At 46.9% G+C, this 21,226-nt stretch overlaps 1 protein-coding gene across 3 annotated transcripts in view; it reads left to right on the top strand.

Moving 5' to 3' along the window:
• The window catches only part of ZNF385C (zinc finger protein 385C), a 337,585-nt gene extending 316,625 nt beyond the window's left edge, over positions 1 to 20,960 (top strand). For 2 of the 3 annotated variants that reach the window (XM_063137990.1, XM_063137993.1), the window contains 5 exons: positions 648 to 822; positions 7,611 to 7,949; positions 10,594 to 10,781; positions 12,482 to 12,595; positions 20,602 to 20,960. In XM_063137990.1, the coding sequence (XP_062994060.1) occupies positions 648 to 822; positions 7,611 to 7,949; positions 10,594 to 10,781; positions 12,482 to 12,595; positions 20,602 to 20,823 (1,038 nt within the window). In that variant the 3' untranslated portion in view covers positions 20,824 to 20,960. The remainder of the gene's footprint in view (positions 1 to 647; positions 823 to 7,610; positions 7,950 to 10,593; positions 10,782 to 12,481; positions 12,596 to 20,601) is intronic. The other variant, XM_063137991.1, reaches the window with a different exon arrangement.
• The last annotated feature ends 266 nt before the right edge of the window (positions 20,961 to 21,226 follow it).

Here is a 21,226-nt window from a genome sequence, read left to right as displayed (position 1 = left end):
GCGGCAAATTCATGGAAACTTAAATCCAGTCTGAATTAAAATGAGGGTGTTACGCAGAGATTCATCTTAGTTTGAATAATGTTTGAGGGAGGAGGGCTGCAAACCCCTTCTGCACAGAATGGGGAGACGTGGGGAACACCACCACCACCACCACCACCACCAGGTTTTCCAACACTAAACAATATGTTTAGCTTATGAGAAGAGTCCCTAACACCACATTTCTTCCCACACTCTTAAAAAGCAAATCTAGGTCAAATTCACTTTTGTAGATGGTCTGTTTCGTGTCCATGGGCTGGACCTTCCCATCTTTAGCCGTTTTCAAGGGCAAAAAGTTAAACCAGGGATGGGAAAATACTGTCCACAGAGGTTCATATAGGGAGTGAATCTCCAAATCTGTTTTGCTGCGATATCCTCTAATGGCCCAGAAGAAATTGGGGGGAAATAGCAAAGTGTTAGAGAAAGACTTGCTGCAGGCACTAGAAGATAAACCAGTCTTTGAAATACTATTCGTCTGTCCAGAAAGGTGAGTTTAGCAAGTCCCTTTGTGTCACAGCCTTTCTTTGATCTTCCATAAGTAGAATGGCCTTAACACCACTCTTCCCTCCAACCTTCAAAACTCCCCCCTCCCCGATATTTCACTTTCTCAGAATCAAGCAGAGGCACATTACAGAGGCCACAAGCATGCCCGGAGACTCAAAGCAATTGAAACAGTGAAAAATAATCACAAGATGGCTGACCGTAGCAGCAGCAGCCGCCAAGAAAAAACGCCTGACTTTGACACTGCATTAGATCTCAGCGGAGACACCAGCAGCAGCAATGCAGGTCAGTGGTAGAAAAGACCTGCCGTCTAGCCTGTGAGGAGGTGGCTTCTCAGGGATAGTTCTCCGATTTTGGGACCTCTCTCCACATAAAGCCTGGATTGGGTCAGGCTTGCTGTCTTTGTGAGGCAATGTAGGAGGGTATGCAGGATTACTCATTGGCTCTCATTGCCTCTGTCACGGTTTTTCCTTGTTTCTGGATCAGGAGCAGGGGGGAGGGGTGAATCTTTCTTCCCATGCCGTTTTCCCACTAAAAATCCACACACACACACACACACACACACACACACACACTCTCTGCTAGTGATTTGAGGGGAGAGGTTGTCCTTGGAAGCTGCAAATAGCTTTTGCGGGAGAGTAGATTTTCAGTAAGAAAATGGCATAGAGGCCAATCAGGGCAAAGGAATTGACTTTCAAATTACTTTTCTTGGTGGCACTTAGGCCCTATCAAGGCACAGAAGATCTTCAAAACTGGTACAGTTATCCCCATGAGGTGGTCATGTCCTCTGGGAGAGAGGCATTTTGGGACAAAGTCTTCAAAGAAATTATCGAACAAAACACCACTAAGACTCCAGTACTTGCAATTCTGGGTATCTTTCAATGGATTTACAATCTACTCTGCATAAAGACTTCCTTTTACACTCTTCAGCAGCAGTGAGGGCAACAATTACAAGTCAGTGGGAAAGTTCAGCGGCCTTTTCTTTGGGATCATTTATAAAGAGACAAACTTACCCACCATATGAAGGCTGTTCAAGGTCATGCAAATCCTGAAACATTTTATGTAATGTGGTACCTGTTTTTTTTTTTTTTAGGAACATTTATTTATTTATTTAAAACATTTGTAACCTGCCCTATATCACTAGGATCTCAGGGCAGCGTACAGATAAAATTATACAATATAAAACAATAAATATAAACAGCTAAAAACAAATTAAACCATTAATCAAGCTAAAACCAGTATAGAATTTAAAAGCAGAAAAAAACAATTAAAACAGATAAAACAATGTGCGAGCTTGGTGAATTTAACCATTAAAGGCTTTGTTAAAAAGCCGTGTTTTAACTTGGTGCCGGAATTGATCATACATCCCAGACCAAAGCCCCTCCCGATCATTATAAGTTTATATATTATATATATTTTGCTAACCCACAAAGTGAAAATAATTTCAGCTTGAAGGTTTTGCAGTTACGTACTCTATCCATCCTAGCTGAATTGAATTGTGTTTCTTTGTTTTCTTTAACTTTTTCCAGCTTTGTTTTTCATTGAACTGAAAAAAATACATTAAAAAGTTTAAAAGAAATTAAAAATGGCATAGGGAAGTGTTAAACCCCTCTCCCTATGACCCTGTGGTTCCAATCAAGATTGGACCTCGCTGAAGTTCAAGTTGCTATTTGAAAGGGGTGGCCAGTGGGGGTAAGAGAGACTGTGACATCAGATATCATCTAAAGGATTGTGTCCAATTCTGGATCCCTCAAATTAAGAAGGATATAAACAAATTGAAACAGGTTCAGTGGAGGACAATGAAGAGGGTCAGGTGTATAGAAAAATAAGTCCAGTGAGGAAAGGTTGAAAGAACAGGGTATGTTTAGGAAGAAAGTACATTTAGCCTGGAGAAGAGAAGACTGAGGAGGATATGAGAGCACTCTTCAATTACCTGAATGGCTGTCACATAGAAGAAAGTTACAGGAGAGAAGGTTTTGGTCAAACATTTGAGAAATGTTTAAAGAGCACTTTGGGGTTGAGGGGCACCCTCACTGAGGTTCTTCAAGTAGAAACTGGGCAGCCATCTGTTGGAGATACTCTAGCTCTGGATTTTCTGCACCAAGCAGGGCGTTGGGCCTACAAGACCTCTTCCAATTCTACAATTCTAGTTAGGCCCTTAGTCTCAGAGGCCAGGGATAAAGCAAATATTTATTTTATTATTTATTAATTACATTTCTATACTGCCCAATAGCCAGAGCTCTCTGGGCAGTTCACAAAATTTAAAAACATTCAAAGTATAAAACAACAATATAATACAAGGTTACCTCCATATGCTGTTTTTAAAGACGAGCCTTAAGCCGAAACATTATCTCTAAGTGTTTTATTATGCTGTCCATTACCTGGCCATAAATCTCCAGCCGAGAATGCAAGCAGAAGCTAGCTGCGGTTTGAGTCATAAAGCCAAACAGAGTGACGATCACACAGAGTCCAGAGCCAAGCCAAAGTCCAAAGTCCAGTCCTCTCCAAGAGCCGAGTCCATTGTCTAGAATGCCAGGGTCACACGTACAAGCGAAGTCAGTCAGCCAGTCTGGGTCACGAGTCCAAGGTCAGAAGCAGGGAACAGGAGAAGGAATGCACTGGCTACCAGGGAAGCCAAAGGTGATTGCCAGACCGAACCAGCGTTCGGCTTCCTCCTTTTCAAGCCCTGCCAGTATGACCCCACCCTGAGTCCAGCTGTGCCTCATTGCTCCATCCTCTGACCCAGCCTTCTATTTAAGCTTGGCGTCTTTTCCCAACCAGTTTTGCACTCACAAGCTCCTTCTCAATGCCTGCATCTGCTCTGCCCTTTTCCTACGCCTCCGCTCCCGAGGGCTGAGTGGTCTCCCCATCTCTGTCTCTGCTTCTATCTCTGGAGCGTCTCTGGAGCGTCAGGCAGGGCAAGGGTCTGGCTAGCCCGCAGTTCCTCCGAGGGACCTGCATCCCCCTCCGCTGCTCAGCTTTCTTCCCTCTGCGTGCCTGTCTCTGGCCTGGCTGTGGGGGAGGAAGCACCCTCTTCTTCAGGTAAGTTTTCCTCCTCCTCTTCGTCCAAGGAGGCTTCCTTGAGTGCAACCCTAACAACTTTTTAAAGATTTGATGATTTTGTGGACCATTTAAATAATGCTGTCATAATCATCTGGTTGTAATCTTTACAACAATCCTGTAAATCCATTGCATTACAGGAGGTGGTTATTCTTCCAATGTTGTAATATCATTGGAAGGGTGCAGAGAATCCATTTAAGCTCACTATTTGTTAATTTCTATGAAGTAGGTAAATAATTTAAGAGTCTCTACATCAATGAATATTACAGACTGTTCCTGTACGAAATGGAACTCCCCCCTCCCCCACCAAAAAAATAACAACTACTGGATATTGCCCAAATATATGTTTAAAAGAGCATCTTATCTTCTTATCTAAAAATACAGTAGTTTAAGGCTTGTGACTAAAGATCGACTACAACGATTTTGATCATTTTTGTTTTAAAGTGAAGCTTGAGCAGTGTAGATGTGTAGAAATTTTTGAAAAAGTTCAACGCTCGAGCTTTAGGCAGTTCAGGAAGGGAGAAGCAAGTGGGATGAGGCAAAGGGGAGGTTAACGCATATGCCTCACACTGTGCATGTAATGTAATATGTAACACAGTACGTGTGTTTGCACATGCAGTAACGCTTACAGAATGTTGGGAAAGGGGCTGAGGAAAAGTCAGTTGGTGATAGTTAGAGGAGGCGGAGGAGGAGGAGGAGGAGGAAAAGAAGCTAAGGAGAAAGAGCTGAAAGATTACCAGAGGGGCGAGAGAGAGAAATCTTACAGCACATGTTTTTACCTCAAACTTCAAGAAATGGTAAACAAACTTTTTGAAAAGATTCTTTTTTATTTTCACCTTTGCTGGTTTATTTGTAGTACTTTTATCTTCAAAGTGTGAAGTTGTTCCAGTCGCAAGGGAAACTGGCCAACATATTTTTATCCAATCATTCTCAAACTACTAGCCCCTGTAGCAACATGGGGTTTGCATTAGTTAGCTATATTGCATTAGTTAGCTATATTCAGCAGCAATTAGCTGAATTAGCCAATCCCTTATTAAAGAGATGTTGCAGTGACCAACAGATATAACACAAACATTTTTGCTGAATAACATGCAGCCTAAGATCCATAGATGTGACAGGTAGACGATATCAAAGTGGCAATCCACTGATTAGGCATTTTGTGGTGGTGTCCACAGCGGTTTCTCAAATTCCCAAATGTACCCACAGGTCCAAAAAGGGGCCTATAAGGCTGTCGAGTCCACCCCCCTGCTCATTGCAGGAATCTACCTTAAAGCATCCCTGACAGATGGCTGTCCAGCTGCCTCTTGAATGCCTCTAGTGTGGGAGAGCCCATGACCTCCCTAAGTAATTGGTTCCGTTGTTGTACTGCTCTAACAGTGAGGAAGTTTTCCTGATGTCCAGCCAGAATCTGGCTTCCTGTAACTTGAGCCCATTATTCCATGTCCTGCACTCTGGGATGATGGAGAAGAGATCCTGGCTCCACTCTGTGACAACCTTTCAAGTATTTGAAGAGTGCGATCATGTCTCCTCTCTGGTCCCAGGGTCATCCCTGCCTGCTCCCGGGATCCCCTGTGTGTAATTTACATGAACAGGGATGACCCTGGGATAAACCTTAGGTCTAGCTAAGGCCTCAATCTTCTATTTTCCAGGCTAAACATGCCCAGTTCTTTCAGTCTCTCCTCAATGGGCTTTGTTTCCATAGGGCTTTGTTTCATCCTCGTTGCCCTCGTCTGAAACCCCTCCAGCTTATTTGCATCCTTCTTGAAGTGTGGTGCCCAGAAGTGGACACAATACCCAAGATGAGGCCTAACCAGCGCCGAATAGAGGGGAACCCATACCTTGCACAGTTTGGAAGCTACACTTCTATTAATGCATCCCAAATAGCATTTGCTTTTTTTGCAGCCACATCTCACTGTTGGCAGCTTGTGATCTACAACAATTCCAAGATCCTCCTCGTTTTGTTAGAAATAAATTCGAAACTGAGACACAGTTTCATGTGCTTCATTCACATGAACAAAGCCATGGGATGAACTTCTGTAGGGTGCAGGGAGGGCAGGTTAGCAGCAGGAAAATATTTTTCTTGTACACTTTGTAACTCTGACCAATAATAGGTCACAAATTAAGTAATTTAAAGTAGCAAAAAGATGTGGAAATCAATAACTTGCAACATGTAGCCATCAAATAGTAAATTTCCAATTTCCAAGAGGGTACACTGCACATGCATGCATAGACACGCATGCATATATGCAGAAGAGGAGGGGAAATCCTACCAGAGAAACAGCACCTCCTTCCCATGATGTAAAAGCACAATATAGGTCCCCCTTCTTCCTCTGGGATGCTGAAGAGGGCTCACTGGTACTGCAGAGCTTGGGCCTAGACTCTGTATAATTAGGGATACATCTCAATCAGTAAATCCGAGGGGCTCAGAAACTGATCAAAACAAAGCCTACCCCTTACTCCTTATTGATGAGTTAGTAGGGTTTTGCCCAGTGTACACGGCGTTGGGGACAGCCACCCTGAGGACAGGATATGTAGTCTTTCTCCTGCTCCCTCCCTCCACTGTCATGGAGAACCAACAGGAGTCTAAGAATTCGTTAAACTGAAGCAGTCTTTAAGAGTCAAAGGGCGTCATCAGACTATTCCCGCGCACCTGCCACCCCTTCTAGCCTTCTTCATGTAACAGAAAAAGACCCTGGTAAATCCGAATCATTTTTGAGACAGAAGTTACCGCTCTCTCCTGCTCTGTGCAGGAGAAGCAGCACGATCAAAACAGCCCACTGAATGGGCCACGTGCACGTTGCATGGGCCACCTGCACCCTCTTTCAAAAGAGGAAGTAATGAGGGACGAGCGCAGGCGGAGAAGCGATGGTAAGGAAGCACAGTTTCCCCTTGTGTGATGTTCAAAGGCTCTTGAACTGGGGAGTCATGCGTGTGGCCCAGGTGACTTACTCACTATGCCATCATGATAGCTAACCAGAGCAGGGTACTGCCAGCCTGCCCTCTGCTGTGTTCCGGCTCCATCACCGAGACTGGTCGAAGGAGAGTATTGCAGCTAGCTGCTCAACAAGCAGCAGGTAATTCGGTAGGATTCCACTGGGCCTAAAGAGCTTTTGACTCTGACCTGTCTCCTCAGTCTAAACAATTCACTGCTTGGGTATAGAGCAGGCCCCCACTTAGCCACTGGCCTCTTTGACTACCTGCCTGGTTGATACTTGTTTGCCTCCAGGTGGCCAGCCCAAGCACAGCTATTAGTGTGAATAGTGCTCTTGTGAATAGTGCTTCACACTAATAGTGTGAATAGTGCTCTAGGCCTGCAGCCCTAGTGCTGCAGGCAGCCCTTCAGCCCACTGTTTTCTGGAAATACTGCAGGTCCTAACCGGTTCCAGGTTCACCAGAAAAAAATGTGTGTAACAAAACTTACAGGGCGGCTAATAACTATCAACAGCAATAAGAATGAACAAAGTAGAACAATAAAGTCTGCAGAACTGGATCTAACAAAGCAGTAAAACCACATCCAGAAAAGCAATAGCAGAACTGATAAATCTGGTATGATGGTATATATATGCCTGGGCAAATAAAAAGGTATCCTCGTTTGACACTGAAAGGGCATTAGGTTGAGTGCTAGGCAAACCTTCCACCAACAGCTGAAAAAGCCATTCATGACACACGGAACGTCAGAGACTAACAGGATTCAGGACTCTAAATAGGCTCAGTTGAGAAGGGACCATGGTCCTCTAGAAAAAGTAACAGTAACTATGGGGACAGGAAACACTGCCTACCAAGCACAAAATTAACTTTGCAATGTGGATAGCAGCTCACAGGCCAGGAGGTTCGATACAGTGCTGGTGAAGGCCTGCATGCAATTTAGCTTCCCCACTCCAGTATTGTGGGGAAATTATCTCAGTTGCAGTATCCCTTTAATGGAAGCAAAGATACATCGTTTTAAGGCCTTGTTGATCTGCAGAAGCAGCAGTGTCCTCCAACGGAAAATAAATTTTTTCCTCTTTTGTTAGCACAACCCAATGGCCTGCTAGAACTGAACCAGCCAACGGCGGAGCGCTGCAACCTCATGCTGATGTCCCCGATAGAGGAATCTGCTGAGCTAGCTAGCAGCATCCTGTCCTTAGTCTCCCCATTGGCTTCAGAGCCCTCGGAAGGAGCTCCAGACACTGCAAGTGTGGCATCATCGTCTGCAGTACCTGCAGCAGAGATTCCAGCCACTGAATCAGGCACAAGCACCAGCTCAACACCAGACATGGAGAAGGAGGGGAAGAAAAACAAGCAGCACCTGTACTGTCCCACTTGCAAAGTGACAGTCAACTCTGCCTCTCAGCTGGAGGCTCATAATTCTGGTAAGGAGCCCTTCACTGGCTTGTACCAAGCTGAACCCTAGGAAAACTCCCCAAACTACGGCCAGCACAGCTACAATAGACATGGGTGTGTTTGGAGCCTATTGGATGCAGTCCATGATGATCCATTTCCCCCTACCAAATGTGTTGTTTGTAGGGTTCTCGAGCTACTGATGCTGGATCAGAGCTAGAGACATGGCAGCAGTAATTATTTCCACATAGATAATTTCTTGTACACAACCTGAGGGTATAACATCTTGCCTCATTGCCACTGATATACCATAATATCTGAGGGTGGTGAAACTGTAAAACCTATCTTTATACCCACGTCTTTCCAGAATTTCCCCCTAAAATACAAAAACTACCAACTAAATATTGTATCAACCAAAATGAAAGATTTCTGATTTTCATAATTTTAGGCAAATCTCCTAATTATCAGTAGACATTCTTGGCATTTGGGGGCATGGAGCATTGCTGAAGAAGATTTGTGTAGATGTTAGGAGGCAGTAGGAAGTACATGGAGTGGAAAATGTCATTTGAAGGCCATGAGGGTGGGACAAGACACAGAAACTCCTTGCCTTGAACACAGGTGTCTTTTGGCTATGTAGCCTGACAGACTGCAAAACATCTGCTCACCCGTTCACCTATGATAAGTAAGAATTGCCTACAGGTGACAAGAGAGGGACGGCTTGACCACAACCGGCTCTTTTTTCTGGTTATGCCGCAAATTACTACACGTAATTTGTTAGTGGGGTACTAAATTTTTGTGGACTTATTTACAAGGCTGCTGATTGCATATTTTGAAACATCAAAACTCTTCGATGTCTAAAGAGAAATACTGGGATTCCAAATTCTATGCAGATAAAAACCTCTGGATTTTGTATTTTGAATCAGAGGGGAAGCAGCTGTGCAACATGAGATATTTTTGCAGCAAGCCTCATGTAATTTAAAGCTCCATAACACCTCCTCCATTCCATCTTAAACTATTCCTTGCTGCAGTCTTGAGCTTTTCATCATGTTCAGTAACATCTGTTCCCCCCTCTTTTAGCACAGTGACTAGTGTGATGAAGAATTTTGATGAACTTGAAAGCTCGCTTGGTTCATTGTAACTTTTTAGTTGATCTGAATAAAAGTATTATGCTACAGTCACATTTAAATTCTATGCAGAATTTACTCTCAATGAAATAACAGATAAATTGTTTTGCTTGCACCCTTAATTTTAAGACTGTCATTTTTTTCTGTCTTACATTTTCAAGCAGAAGAAGAGTAGCAAAAAAGAAACAAAACCAGAGTCATTTGGGATTTGGCTTTACCTTTCCTCATTACCCTATTCCTTTTTAGCTCCAGAGAAGAAAGACAATTCAATGATGATCTTTAGAAAGTGTTTGATTAAAGCTTCATACATATAACATATATAATATACAACATAACAGAAGAAGACGTAAGCATACACCATTTTAAAAAGAAAAAAAGGTTGGGGACACTTCAGTTTTGAATTTCGCAACAGACAAAATATGTATCATCCATTCCCGTGTTCTTAAAAGTTGGTGAACTGAAGCCTAGAGGCAAAGACTAGAGCATATCCTGGACCCAGGACAACTAAGGACAGCTGTCCTTGGTATTATGGCAGAGACTACTGCTTTTTTAAAAAAAAAAAAAAAAAACAGCCTGAGTTACAAATGTAGAAGTATGTTTGGAGCAAGGAAATACTTTGTTGTTTTCCTAGCTTTTATATATGGATTCACACAAAGAACACAGAAAGAAAGAGACAGAAAAATACCACAGACCTATAGCGTTTATTCTTCTGCCACTTTTAGAGCAAGGCTGGCTGCTGAATGACCTCAGGAGACTGTCTATGGGTGTGTTCAACTAGGGCTATCATTTACATTGCAGAAGCAGCTGGGAGAGATTTTCCATAGAAAATTCTGGCATCCTGGATTCTTCAGGCATGCTTACTTCTTCATAGATAGAATCATAGAATAGCAGAGTTGGAAGGGGCCTATAAGGCCATCGAGTCCAACCCCGTGCTCAATGCAGGAATCCACCCTAAAGCATCCCTGACAGATGGTTGTCCAGCTGCCTCTTGAATGCCTCTAGTGTGGGAGAGCCCACCACCTCCCTAGGTAGCTGATTCCATTGTCGCACTGCTCTAACAGTCAGGAAGTTTTTCCTGATGTCCAGCCGGAATCTGGCTTCCTTCAACTTGAGCCCGTTATTCCGTGTCCTGCACTCTGGGAGGATCGAGAAGAGATCCTGGCCCTCCTCTGTGTGACAACCTTTTAAGTATTTGAAGGCTGCTATCATGTCTCCCCTCAATCTTCTCTTCTCCAGGCTAAACATGCCCAGTTCTTTCAGTCTCTCTTCATAGGGCTTTGTTTCTAGACCTCTGATCATCCTGGTTGCCCTCTTCTGAACACGCTCCAGCTTGTCTGCGTCCTTCTTGAATTGTGGAGCCCAGAACTGGACGCAATACTCTAGATGAGGCCTAACCAGGGCCGAATAGAGAGGAACCAGTACCTCACGTGATTTGGAAGCTATACTTCTATTAATGCAGGCCAAACTCTTGTCCCAGCACTCCTCATCCTTAGCAAGGGGCAAGAGCCAAGTTGTCACATCTTCTAAAACTCATTTTCTCTTTCTTCCCCAGGAGCAAAGCACAAGTCAATGCTGGGAGGCAAGGCCATTTTGCCCAGGCGAGGCTGGGGAAAGGTCCTCTCTCGAGTGGGGCACAAGCCCAAACGTATTGGCAGCAAAGGCAGCCTTAGCATCCAAAACAAAGCCTTCCAATGTCAGGTGTGCGAGATCTTTGTCAACTCAGAAACCCAGCTAAATCAGGTAAGTAGAATGGTTTAGGCAGGAAAGGGATTTCCCTTCAGCTATTCTGATTGGTTATAGGGTTATGACTTGGGTTATGCCAAATCACCATTGATTTTGAAAGAAGTCTTTTTCAGGGGACCAAAATGTTTCTTGAAACCCCACCATCAATTAATATTTCTTTCTCCCACTCAGACTTTAGCTCAGCCCTGGTTATAATGTTGTAGCGAAGTTAGACATGAAATGTCATTGAAGGTAGAAATTTCACCCAATTTAACACATTTCAATGTGGGCCAAACTAGATGTTACACACAGATACAGGAAAGGTCACTGTTTTAAATAAGAAAAGCCATTTCTAGAGCTGCAATCAGGATTCAAAAGTGCTGTAAGAAGAAGGGAGATGAGACCTTTCCCCACTGTGCACTGCTCTGCTTCACTTAGCTTTTCCTCCATGGGGTTTCAAATGCATATTTACCCTTGAGGAAACCCTCCAGAAGGGGCTTTTCCAATTCAGATCCAGCTGTCAGGGTTAATGTTACATGAATCGATATGTAACGTTTAGTTAGCTAATTAATTAGAAATACTTTTTCCTGCCTTTCCACTAAAAAGTCTCAAGGAGGCTAACAGTTGCAGCAGCAGTAGCAATAACAACACAATCCACAATAAAATGTCACTTAAAACAACAACAATCAACATTTAAAAGAATTTAATGAATGGCAGGAGCTAATAGAGTATTTTTTTTAAAAAAAACAAAAAACAGTAACAAGCTAAAACGTATCAGCAGAGAAATCCCTTACACCTTTCCATAGGCAAATACCTATTGAAAGAGGAGAGGTTTGACACAGCAATGAAAAATCATCCTTTACGGGGTGAGACCAGCCTTCCCAGGGAGGTCATTCAAGAGCCTGGGTGGCAGCTATAGGCCCTCTTTTGCATCCCAGCCAAACACAGATCAAAAGCTGGCAACAGACGCAGAATTAAATTCTGAAGATTTGGGCAGAGTCATGTGGAAGAAGGCTGTCCTTCAAGTATCCCCTCACATTGTTATCTTAAATGAGTTACATATGAAGGAACACGTTGCACAAGTTTAAGGACAGCTAGAATGCCTTTCTGGGCTTTAGCTTCTATTTCATCCTCCCTACCTCTTGTTCCCTTTTATCCCTGGCATTATCTATCTACATCTCACCAAAATCAAATCATGGATTTTAAAAATAATTCTATAGTAAGAGCAGAGATACAATTTAATTACTAAAGGCCTCATTTGTTCCTAATAGTTTTGTAACAGATGATATACCTGCTTTTCAAAACTCTTTTTCAGTTTTTGTTTGAATTTTAGTTATAAGCATTCTCTTTCATTTTTTAATAATTTATTGTTATTATATATTATGAAAACTGTAATAAATGACTGATATTAAAAAAAAAACCAGTCCCAAGCAGTTTAGGGTTTTCAAGATCATAACCAGCACTTTGAGTTGAACCCCAAAATGAACTAGAAGTAAATGAAACTGTTGCAATGTAACACACTCGCAATAACCGGTTCCCTTCTGCCATCTAGCTGCTGCATTCTGTAGCAACTGAAGTTTCTGGACACTTTTCAAAGGCAGCCCTACGTAGAGAGCATTATATTAATCACCCATAATGTAATTAAGGCATGGCATCTAGTTTAGCAAGGCCGACCATTTAAATAGTAACACTGGGAGTTTGCATTTCTTCACCAACAGCACATGAGCAGCAGGCGGCACAAGGACAGACTTGCAGGGAAGCCACCAAAACCCAAATACAGCCCATACAGCAAACTGCAGAAGAATACGGCCCTGGCAGTGAGTATTCTGAAGGTACTTGTCGCTGAAAGTTTCGGTCAACCGTGCAGCCTACTGGGAATATTGGACAGAGAAGCCGGGGGAGTTTCCCCCTGGCAGCGGCATTATTTGTGGGAGCCCTCTCATCCTGCTCAGTCTGCTGAGCCTTGGGTCAATAGCCTTGTCCTACAACAAAACTGGTTTGAGATTAAAGAGCGGCATAATGCATGAAAGGGAGGGAGTGGAATAGCACAATGGTTGAGAGTTTGATGGCAGATCAAGTGGTTACAAATCCCAGTTCCCCTTTGTATGTCTTCTTTCAATGCATAATTAATTTACTGCAGTCTTCACACCCCTGGTGCCTTCAGGTGTGTTGGACTACAGCTCCCATCATCCCCACTCAGCATAGCCAATCTGAAGGGCACCAGGTTGGGAAACGTTGATTTAGGACTTGATCTCATCGATTGCAGCCGCAGTGATCAGAAGCCTCCAAACTCAGAGGCATTCGATTATCCAATGCAGGGCAGGAGGAGCGGCAGAGACAATCTTCACCTCCCTGTCCTCCCGACCTGCAAATTTCACAAGATGGGCTTCAGAGGGGGAGGGAAGAAGGCTGGAAGGAGCTCAGGATAACTCATATCCTGGCCTCTCCAATCTCCTCCCAACCACCACCTTCAGGCCCCTTCTGACTTCCAGCAGCAGCTCACCAGCCACCATCTCATCCAGCACCAGCAGCCCAGCCACTTTCCAGACCTTCTTTCAAGGAGAACCTCTGCCAGGGGCTGTCTGCTGATGGCCCGTCTTCCCGGAGATTCTGCCTGGACCCTCCCGATTGCAGCTGGTCCAGAGGGAGCACCAGACCAGTGGCCTCAAGCATCCATCCGAGAGGCAGTATGGACAGCTTTCCCCCTGAAATGTGCATAGAGCTGGAAGATAGCCCTGAGATGGCTCCTCTTGCCCCTGTATTGTAGCACACAGTGGCGAAGCACCAGCTCAGCAAGGAAGAGGAGCAGGAGAGTTCAGGACACACAATTCTGGACCTGGGCAGGCGCGTCCTGGAGTTAATTAAATACTCAGTGACAGTAGCCCCTGATCTGGGAGACCAAATGGAGCACATGGTCCTTAGAAAAGTGTCTCAGGTGACACTGCCTGAGCTGTCACCTTCCTATGCTGAGCTACACTGCATCTTCACCCAGTCCAGTAATGAAACTTTCCACGGATTCACCGGGACAGAGGGGGGCACATTGGATGATGGAGGCACAAGCCAAGTCCCATTGCCCATGGTGGAGGAGATGAAGGACAGTGTAGAAGAGCAGGATGCAGAAATGGGTGATCCAGAGCACCTTGAAGAGGAGCCGCCTCCGCCTCTGCCACCCGCCAGCGAGGAGCAAGCAGCCCCTCCTCAAGATGACCACCCACTGACTAATGCCCAGAGGTATGCCCAATTGCACAAGTGCAGAGCAGACAGGCTGCAGGGGGTGAAGGTCTTGGTCACAGCCTCTGAGGTTGCTGGAGAATGACTACACTTGCATGGCAGAGGAGGAGGATCTCTTCTCGATCCTCCCAGAGTGCAGGACAAGGAATAACGGGCTCAAGTTAAAGGAAGCCAGATTCCGGCTGGACATCAGGAAAAACTTCCTGACTGTTAGAGCAGTGCGATGGTGGAATCAGTTACCTAGGGAGGTTGTGGGCTCTCCCACACTAGAGGCATTCAAGAGGCAGCTGGACAACCATCTGTCAGGGATGCTTTAGGGTGGATTCCTGCATTGAGCAGGGGGTTGGACTAGATGGCCTTGTAGGCCCCTTCCAACTCTGCTATTCTATGATTCTATGATTCTATGAGGAGAGCCAAAGGGCCAAGGAGCACATACTGACCGTCTGGGCAATGTGCATGGTTACTCAGAGCATGGATGGCTGCGCTCAGGCAATACAGGAGTCAGGAGAGTCTCCGCACGCAGGCTGTGCAAGCATGGGCAGGCCTCTGGCTGAGTCCTGGAATGGCCCTTTGGGAATGCATTGCTGCTGTGGACAGCCAAATGGAAGCAATCCTGGCATGAGCTGTGTCCTTCCAAGGGGCCATTCACGCCAGGCAGTCACAACCCCCCTAGGCGCCTGCCCATGGTTACCTACTGCCACAGCAGTACCTGCCTACTTTTCCAGCCCCTGATTTTGCCCCCCAGCACCCAGCGACACCACCACTAGCCTTTGAGATGCCAGGGACAGCAAGTGGGTGGGGGGAGATGGAAGCTAATCAGGCTCGATGCTCCGGTAGCCTTCCTAAGCATGCTTGCTCCATGTCAAGGGAGATGACTGGTGAGGGTGAGGAAGGGGCAGCTCTGGACATCTCACAGGAGGTGGACCAGTTCCCCCTGCCTCTCCTACCCACCCCTTTCCCCACTGCTCTGTCCCTCTTGCTAAGGGGTTTGGCCACCCCACCCCCCCAGCCCCTCCACATTGTGCCAGCTGGTTGCCATCTTCTGCCATTGCTTTAGCAACTCCACTTGGGCTGCGCAGCTGGCCGCTCAAGGCCAAGTTGGTGGACCACAGCAGCAAAAATGTTGCAGGTTTGTGATGTGTCTGCAAACAATACTTCTTCTCACTTCTTCACAACCCCCTGGAGATGGCAGCACCGAATACCACAGGACGGGCCTGAGGGGCCTGCACAGGCTTTCGCACCCTTCTCTGGGCCTAGTGTCAGCACCACAGACTTCTGTGCCGACAAGGTTTGTCAGGGGAAGCATAGGATGAGTTTTAGGGCATTCCTATCCTCCCTTGGCACTGACGTCTGCATTTCTCTCTCTTCTATCCAACCTTCCTCCCCTGTGACAGTCAAAGTACTTGAATGCTGATGCTCCATGCTCAGCGGCCTCCACCTGCAAGTTGAGTGTCATGCCTGGGCTCTGCAGGGCCTCATAGATGCTCTTGAGTGTTGGGTGAGAGCACCTTGTAATGCGTTGCCACCTCTCGGTGCTGCTGAACCCCCGAAGAGGCCCAGTGGAGTGACTGAACAAGGCTCCTGCCCTGACCCAGCTCCGCTTTACTAGTAGCCTGTTTCCATGCTTCCCTCCTCTTTCCTCCCCCTTCCCTCTAGCCCAGCTCATGCCCAGACATAACTGTCTCTGGATGGAGTCCATTTCCCACGCTATGGCTCTCCGTTCATCCAACCCCCTTTCCATCTTCTGGTGGTGTCTGATGCCCCATCAATAACCCCAGCCCAGCCCACTCCCACCCCACTCACCACAGGTCGACTTTGGAAATGGACACAGGAGGCAGTTGGCGCTGCCATCAACCCCTTTGCTTCCTGCCTTCATGGATGAAGTTGTAAGCAAGGGAGAGGAGAGATCCTTCGGGAGCAGCAGTGGTGGGAGGGTGCCCTTCACCCCATCCCTCAGCTTTTTGGCGATGCTGCTGTAAACTCAGCTGGGTCTGCTGCAGCAGTGGCATCACTCCTGGGTCAGATCTACACTAGTCTTATAACGTTGCTAGTGTCCATTTCTAACGTGGTTCTCTGTATTGGTTCTCTGTATCACGGGGCACACTAGCGTTACTTACGTTTAGCTGTAACGGTACTTCAGGGCACACTGTTCAATCCTTTCCGTTCTTCCTCTTTTCTGAGAGTAAGCAGAGCTGCTCGGTTTGCTCCGCCCACTTCCTGCCTCATTCCTAGCCAGCAGTCCAGGGCAATAGTCATAAGCACACACAAACTCCTTCCCAAAACATCTTAACACAAGTCTCAGGGAATAGCCTGAATGCATAGGAGCCAACCACTTTGCTGAAGCTAAGAAGGCCTGGGTTTGGATGGGTGACCAAATTGAAAAGTTTTAGCAGCGCAGAAGGGGAGGCCTGTTTTTGGCAGCCCCAGCTGTTGAGATTATTTCAAACACACCATTTAAGCCCCCCTGGTCATGAGTTTTAGACTGGTAGCAGAGACCCGTGTTAATTTTCCTGCATGGAGCTACAGCGATCCTTTGAGCGCTCCTCAGCTCCTTTGCAAAGAGGGGAGAAATGTTTTTTAAAAAACCATAAAAAATCAACGATGACCCAATCTTTTGCAAAAGGAGCGCAATTAAGGCAGGATGCATGGGAGTACTTCACAATAAAAGCAGATTCTAAGGTAGAAAACTTCTGAGTCCTTTGCATGCAGTTGTCAGTGATTACACAGTATAACGCTGGTGTGATAAAGCTCCAACTGCTGTAGCAGATAAGATAGCAAACGGGCGAAGGAAGGGGAACAGGAAGTGGTTGGAGCAAACCCAGCAGCTCTGCTACTCTCAGAGAAGAGGAAGAGGAAAATTACCGGTAGAACGAGGCACATGGATCAGTAGCAGCGCTACAACTAAGCAACAAGAAAGGGGACAACGAAATAGAACCAGTAAGTACAACTTATTTACAGCGTTAGAGATACAGGGTCACGTGACGCTGTATGTCACAGTAACCCATTCATAACGTTAGAATAACATCAGTATAGGTATTCCCACCTGGACTCAGTCATGGCCTTGCTTCGCACCCGCAAATGGGTGAGTGTGACAGCACTGATAGTGACAGCCAGCACGGCGGTGGGTACTGTCAACAAGATCCCCGTGATGGTGACTTCGGTGGACCTGATGGAGCAGCACAACGTGGTCTGACGGTTGGTCCCTCCACTCACCAACGCTGTTTGGACGGAGATGCGGGATTTATCCAACTGGGATGATGCAGCTTCCGCATGTCCCGCATCACCTTTGATCTGATTGTGGCCAAGATCACCCTAATTTTGCACAGAGAAGACACGGTAATGCACCACTGTATTCCAGCGGACTATCGCCTTGCCTTGACCCTGTACAAGCTGACCTTCAATATGGACTACCTTCCCTTTTCCACCGTCTTCAGGGTTGGCAAGTTGAGTGCCTGTGAAATTTTCCTGAGACCATTCGAGTTCTGAACGAGCTGTAATTTGAAGACATGATCTTGGTTGGCGATGAGAAGAAAAACATGTGTGGGTTCAGCACACTGGGCTTCCCACAGGCTGTGGGGGCCCTGGACTCTGCCCATGTGTGCATGCTGCCTCGCCCCTCCCCATGCAGAGCGACAAATACTACAACTGAAAGCACTGCTACAGTATGGTTCTGTAGCACTGGTAGATGTGAGGGGGAGGTTTTTGGATGTCTTCTCTGGGCCCTCCAGGAGGAACCATGATACAGCCATCTTCTGGAACTCCCCATTTGCTGACAAGCTTACCACAGGTAGATTTCTCACCTCCTGCCCTGCTTCCAGGCGAGAGACCATGCTGCAGGGCTTCTGGTTTTAGCTACCCTTCAGCCACGGCTGATGGCGCCTTACCACCCCCACCACCCCCGCCCAGACTCCCCTTCAGAAAAACTTCAACTACTGCTATAGCTGTGCACAGATGTCTGTTGAGCATGTTTTCGGTTGGCCAAAATCACGCTGGCAATCTCTTTATATGCTTCTGGATGTCAAATCTGACATAATTCCTGATGTCATCATGATGTGCTGCATTCTGCACCAATACCAACGTGTCTCCCACTAGTAACTGGACTGAGGTTGGATGAAATCTGTTATTGCATTTTCAGAGAACCTTCAAGGAGTTCTGCCTTGGCTAATGTAAACTGCAAAGGTGGCCTTGATTCCTCATTTGCAAGGGCATCCCTTACTTATTTGTAGTTGTCCTGTCCCTTTTGCCTGGAAGCATTTGTAGAAGTGGCTCAATAAAAAGCATTTGAAATATTTCTGGACATTCAGTTGGTTTCTGGGCTGGTTGGTGGTGATGGGATGAGAGTTGGGTCAATGTCGGCAGGGGGAGAGGAGACGTGGTGAGGGCTTACCCCTGGGTGCCGAGGGAATGGCCCTTTAGTGGGGCTAGGGGAAGAGGCCCCTGGGTGCCAAGGGAATGGCCCTTTAGTGGGGCTAGGGGAAGAGGCCCCTGGGTGCCGAGGGAATGACCCTTTAGTGGGGCTTGGGGAAGAGGCCCTTGGGTGCCGAGGGAATGGCCCTTTAGTGGGGCTAGGGGAAGAGGCCCCTGGGTGCCGAGGGAATGGCCCTTTAGTGGGGCTTGGGGAAGAGGCCCCTGGGTGCCGAGGGAATGGCCATTTAGTGGGGCTTGGGGAAGAGGCCCTTGGGTGCTGAGGGAATGGCCCTTTAGTGGGGCTTGGGGAAGAGGCCCCTGGGTGCCGAGGGAATGGCCCTTTAGTGGGGCTTGGGGAAGAGGCCCTTGGGTGCTGAGGGAATGGCCCTTTAGTGGGGCTTGGGGAAGAGGCCCTTGGGTGCTGAGGGAATGGCCCTTTAGTGGGGCTTGGGGAAGAGGCCCCTGGGTGCCGAGGGAATGACCCTTTAGTGGGGCTTGGGGAAGAGGCCCTTGGGTGCTGAGGGAATGGCCCTTTAGTGGGGCTTGGGGAAGAGGCCCTTGGGTGCTAAGGGAATGGCCCTTTAGTGGGGCTTGGGGAAGAGGCTCCTGGGTGCCGAGGGAATGGCCCTTTAGTGGGGCTTGGGGAAGAGGCCCTTGGGTGCCGAGGGAATGGCCCTTTAGTGGGGCTTGGGGAAGAGGCCCCTGGGTGCCGAGGGAATGGCCCTTTAGTGGGGTTGGGGAAGAGGCAGTGATGAGAAGCACTGGGGGAAGAGGGGGGGGGGCTGGTTTTGCTGCAGCCCCGAACAAGGGCTTCTAGCAACAGCGTCCCAGTGGGCACGATGGTGTGAAATCCTCACACCTCAACCAGCAGGGAAGTAAGATCTAGGAAGGCCGGGGAAACGGGTGAGTCTCAGTAGCATGCTTTACAGGGCCATGCCCAGGCTTGCCCAGGCTTCTAGCAGCCATAAAAGAACAATCTGTATCAGGATTGCTGGAATATGAATGTGTGTGCACACATGTGTGGCCCCCGACTCCCTGCCAGTGTTACCCCAACCCCCTGCCAAAAAGATTGTACTGTTCTAAAACAATACATTTCAGCACAAAATAATTCCAGCATTAAAATTAGTTTACAACATAACTTAAAATACACCACGTATAAACACTGGTTTCAAAATGCTAACATCACAGGTTCTTAAAAAGCCTGGAAGCATAATCATGTGCAGCACATTTCATTAGGGCGTGCACCCAGGTTTTTTGTATCATTTACCCGTGCCTCCGTTGGCATGAGGTCGGCCAGCACAGCCGCTCCAGCAGAGGCCTAGTGGCTGAGGGTGGGCAGCTCCCAGCAGAGCGATTCTTTTTCGCTCCTGCTCCCGGGAGCAACAGTGTTCTCTCAGCGGCAGCAGTTCTTCGGCACGGCAGTGGAGCAGTCAGAGGGCAGTCGGAGGACCGTTCCCACTAGGTTTGGATCCCCCTATGGATCCCTACTCAGTGACCCCCTCAATTCACCGCTTATTGCTTGAGACATTAGGGTGTGCTTAGGCATACCCTTGCGCACACCTATGCCTGGAAGATTAAAATAGTCTTTACTTGGTGACAAAAGTAGGCACCAGGGATGGCTCTCTGGGTAGGGCATTCCACAACTGGGGTGCCACCACCAAGAAGCCCATGTCCCCGATAGTCACCTGCCTCACTTCACTTGGCAGGGGCACCTGGGCCTCAAGTTTCAGGTAGGTATATGGGAGATGATGGATAATGGTGGGACGGAGTTGGTGAGGGTGGGGAGATATATTGTCTATTGAATCCATGCCCCAGGATGATAACAAGATTAGGATGAAATTCTAAGCATCTTACTGGGTTTTCAGAACTTGATTTCTAAAGAAAGTAACGCTGGGTCTCAAATTTGCCTCAGAAGATGTAACCTAGAACTGGAAACCAAGTCCCCAATTCCAGATGTATGATGCGTGCCCTTCATTATAGCTCAATATGGCACAAATGTGCTATGAATTTGCTATGAATTTTTATTGTTAATTCTTACATTTCAGGGCTGAGCCAGGTTCTGGGGTTGAGCCCATTAAAGGATTAAGTCTGGGCCCACTTTAATAATTGAAGGATTAAAGCCCAGACCTGTGGTTCCCTTCTCCTTTTGAGGTTTGTTGGTTCACATGGTCTCTCTCTCCCTCCTTCTCACCCTCCACAGTCCAAACTGGCTCTCCAGAAGCACCTTACGAAGACTTTGGCTGCACGGTTCCTACCAAGCCCCCTCAACCCAGCCACCATGTGTGCTCTGCCCAGCCCGCTAACACTCCGACCAGCTGCTGCTACCCTCTTCCAAGCTCCTATCTTTGGACCAGCGCTTTTCCGAACCACCCCAGGTCCTGTGCGGGCAGCGACAGGCCCCATCGTCTTTGCTCCCTACTAGAGAACCTCAGTACTATTTCTCACTCAGTTAACCAATGAAGTTCAAGAAATGGCAGTACAAGGAAAAATAGGGGGAAATAGGTGACTTAACAGGGCTGTCTTCTGAGCAAAGGTGAATCAGAATCTTTCTACTATTGTATGCAACAATCTTTTTATTTGTTTGAGCTACATCCTTAACTGGGTTACATTTGGTTTGGGAGTAATATGGTATTCTCCTCCAACCCCCACTGCCTGCAAACTCCTGACAATCCCACAATGCACCAGGCATTTCTAATGCACCCAGGAGCACAATTCTGTGAATTTAAATGATCTGAGGGGGAAGGGAATGTCCAAAACATTTGGATAGTTAGGACAAGTGAAATAGCCATTCTACGCAGCATTGCTGTGATCCAGAAGCCACATGA

The sequence above is a fragment of the Elgaria multicarinata genome, chromosome 11, assembly GCF_023053635.1.
Source record: "Elgaria multicarinata webbii isolate HBS135686 ecotype San Diego chromosome 11, rElgMul1.1.pri, whole genome shotgun sequence".
Lineage (NCBI taxonomy): Eukaryota > Metazoa > Chordata > Lepidosauria > Squamata > Anguidae > Elgaria > Elgaria multicarinata.
Note: the sequence above shows the minus strand (reverse complement) of the source record. Positions and strands in the feature narration are given on the sequence as shown.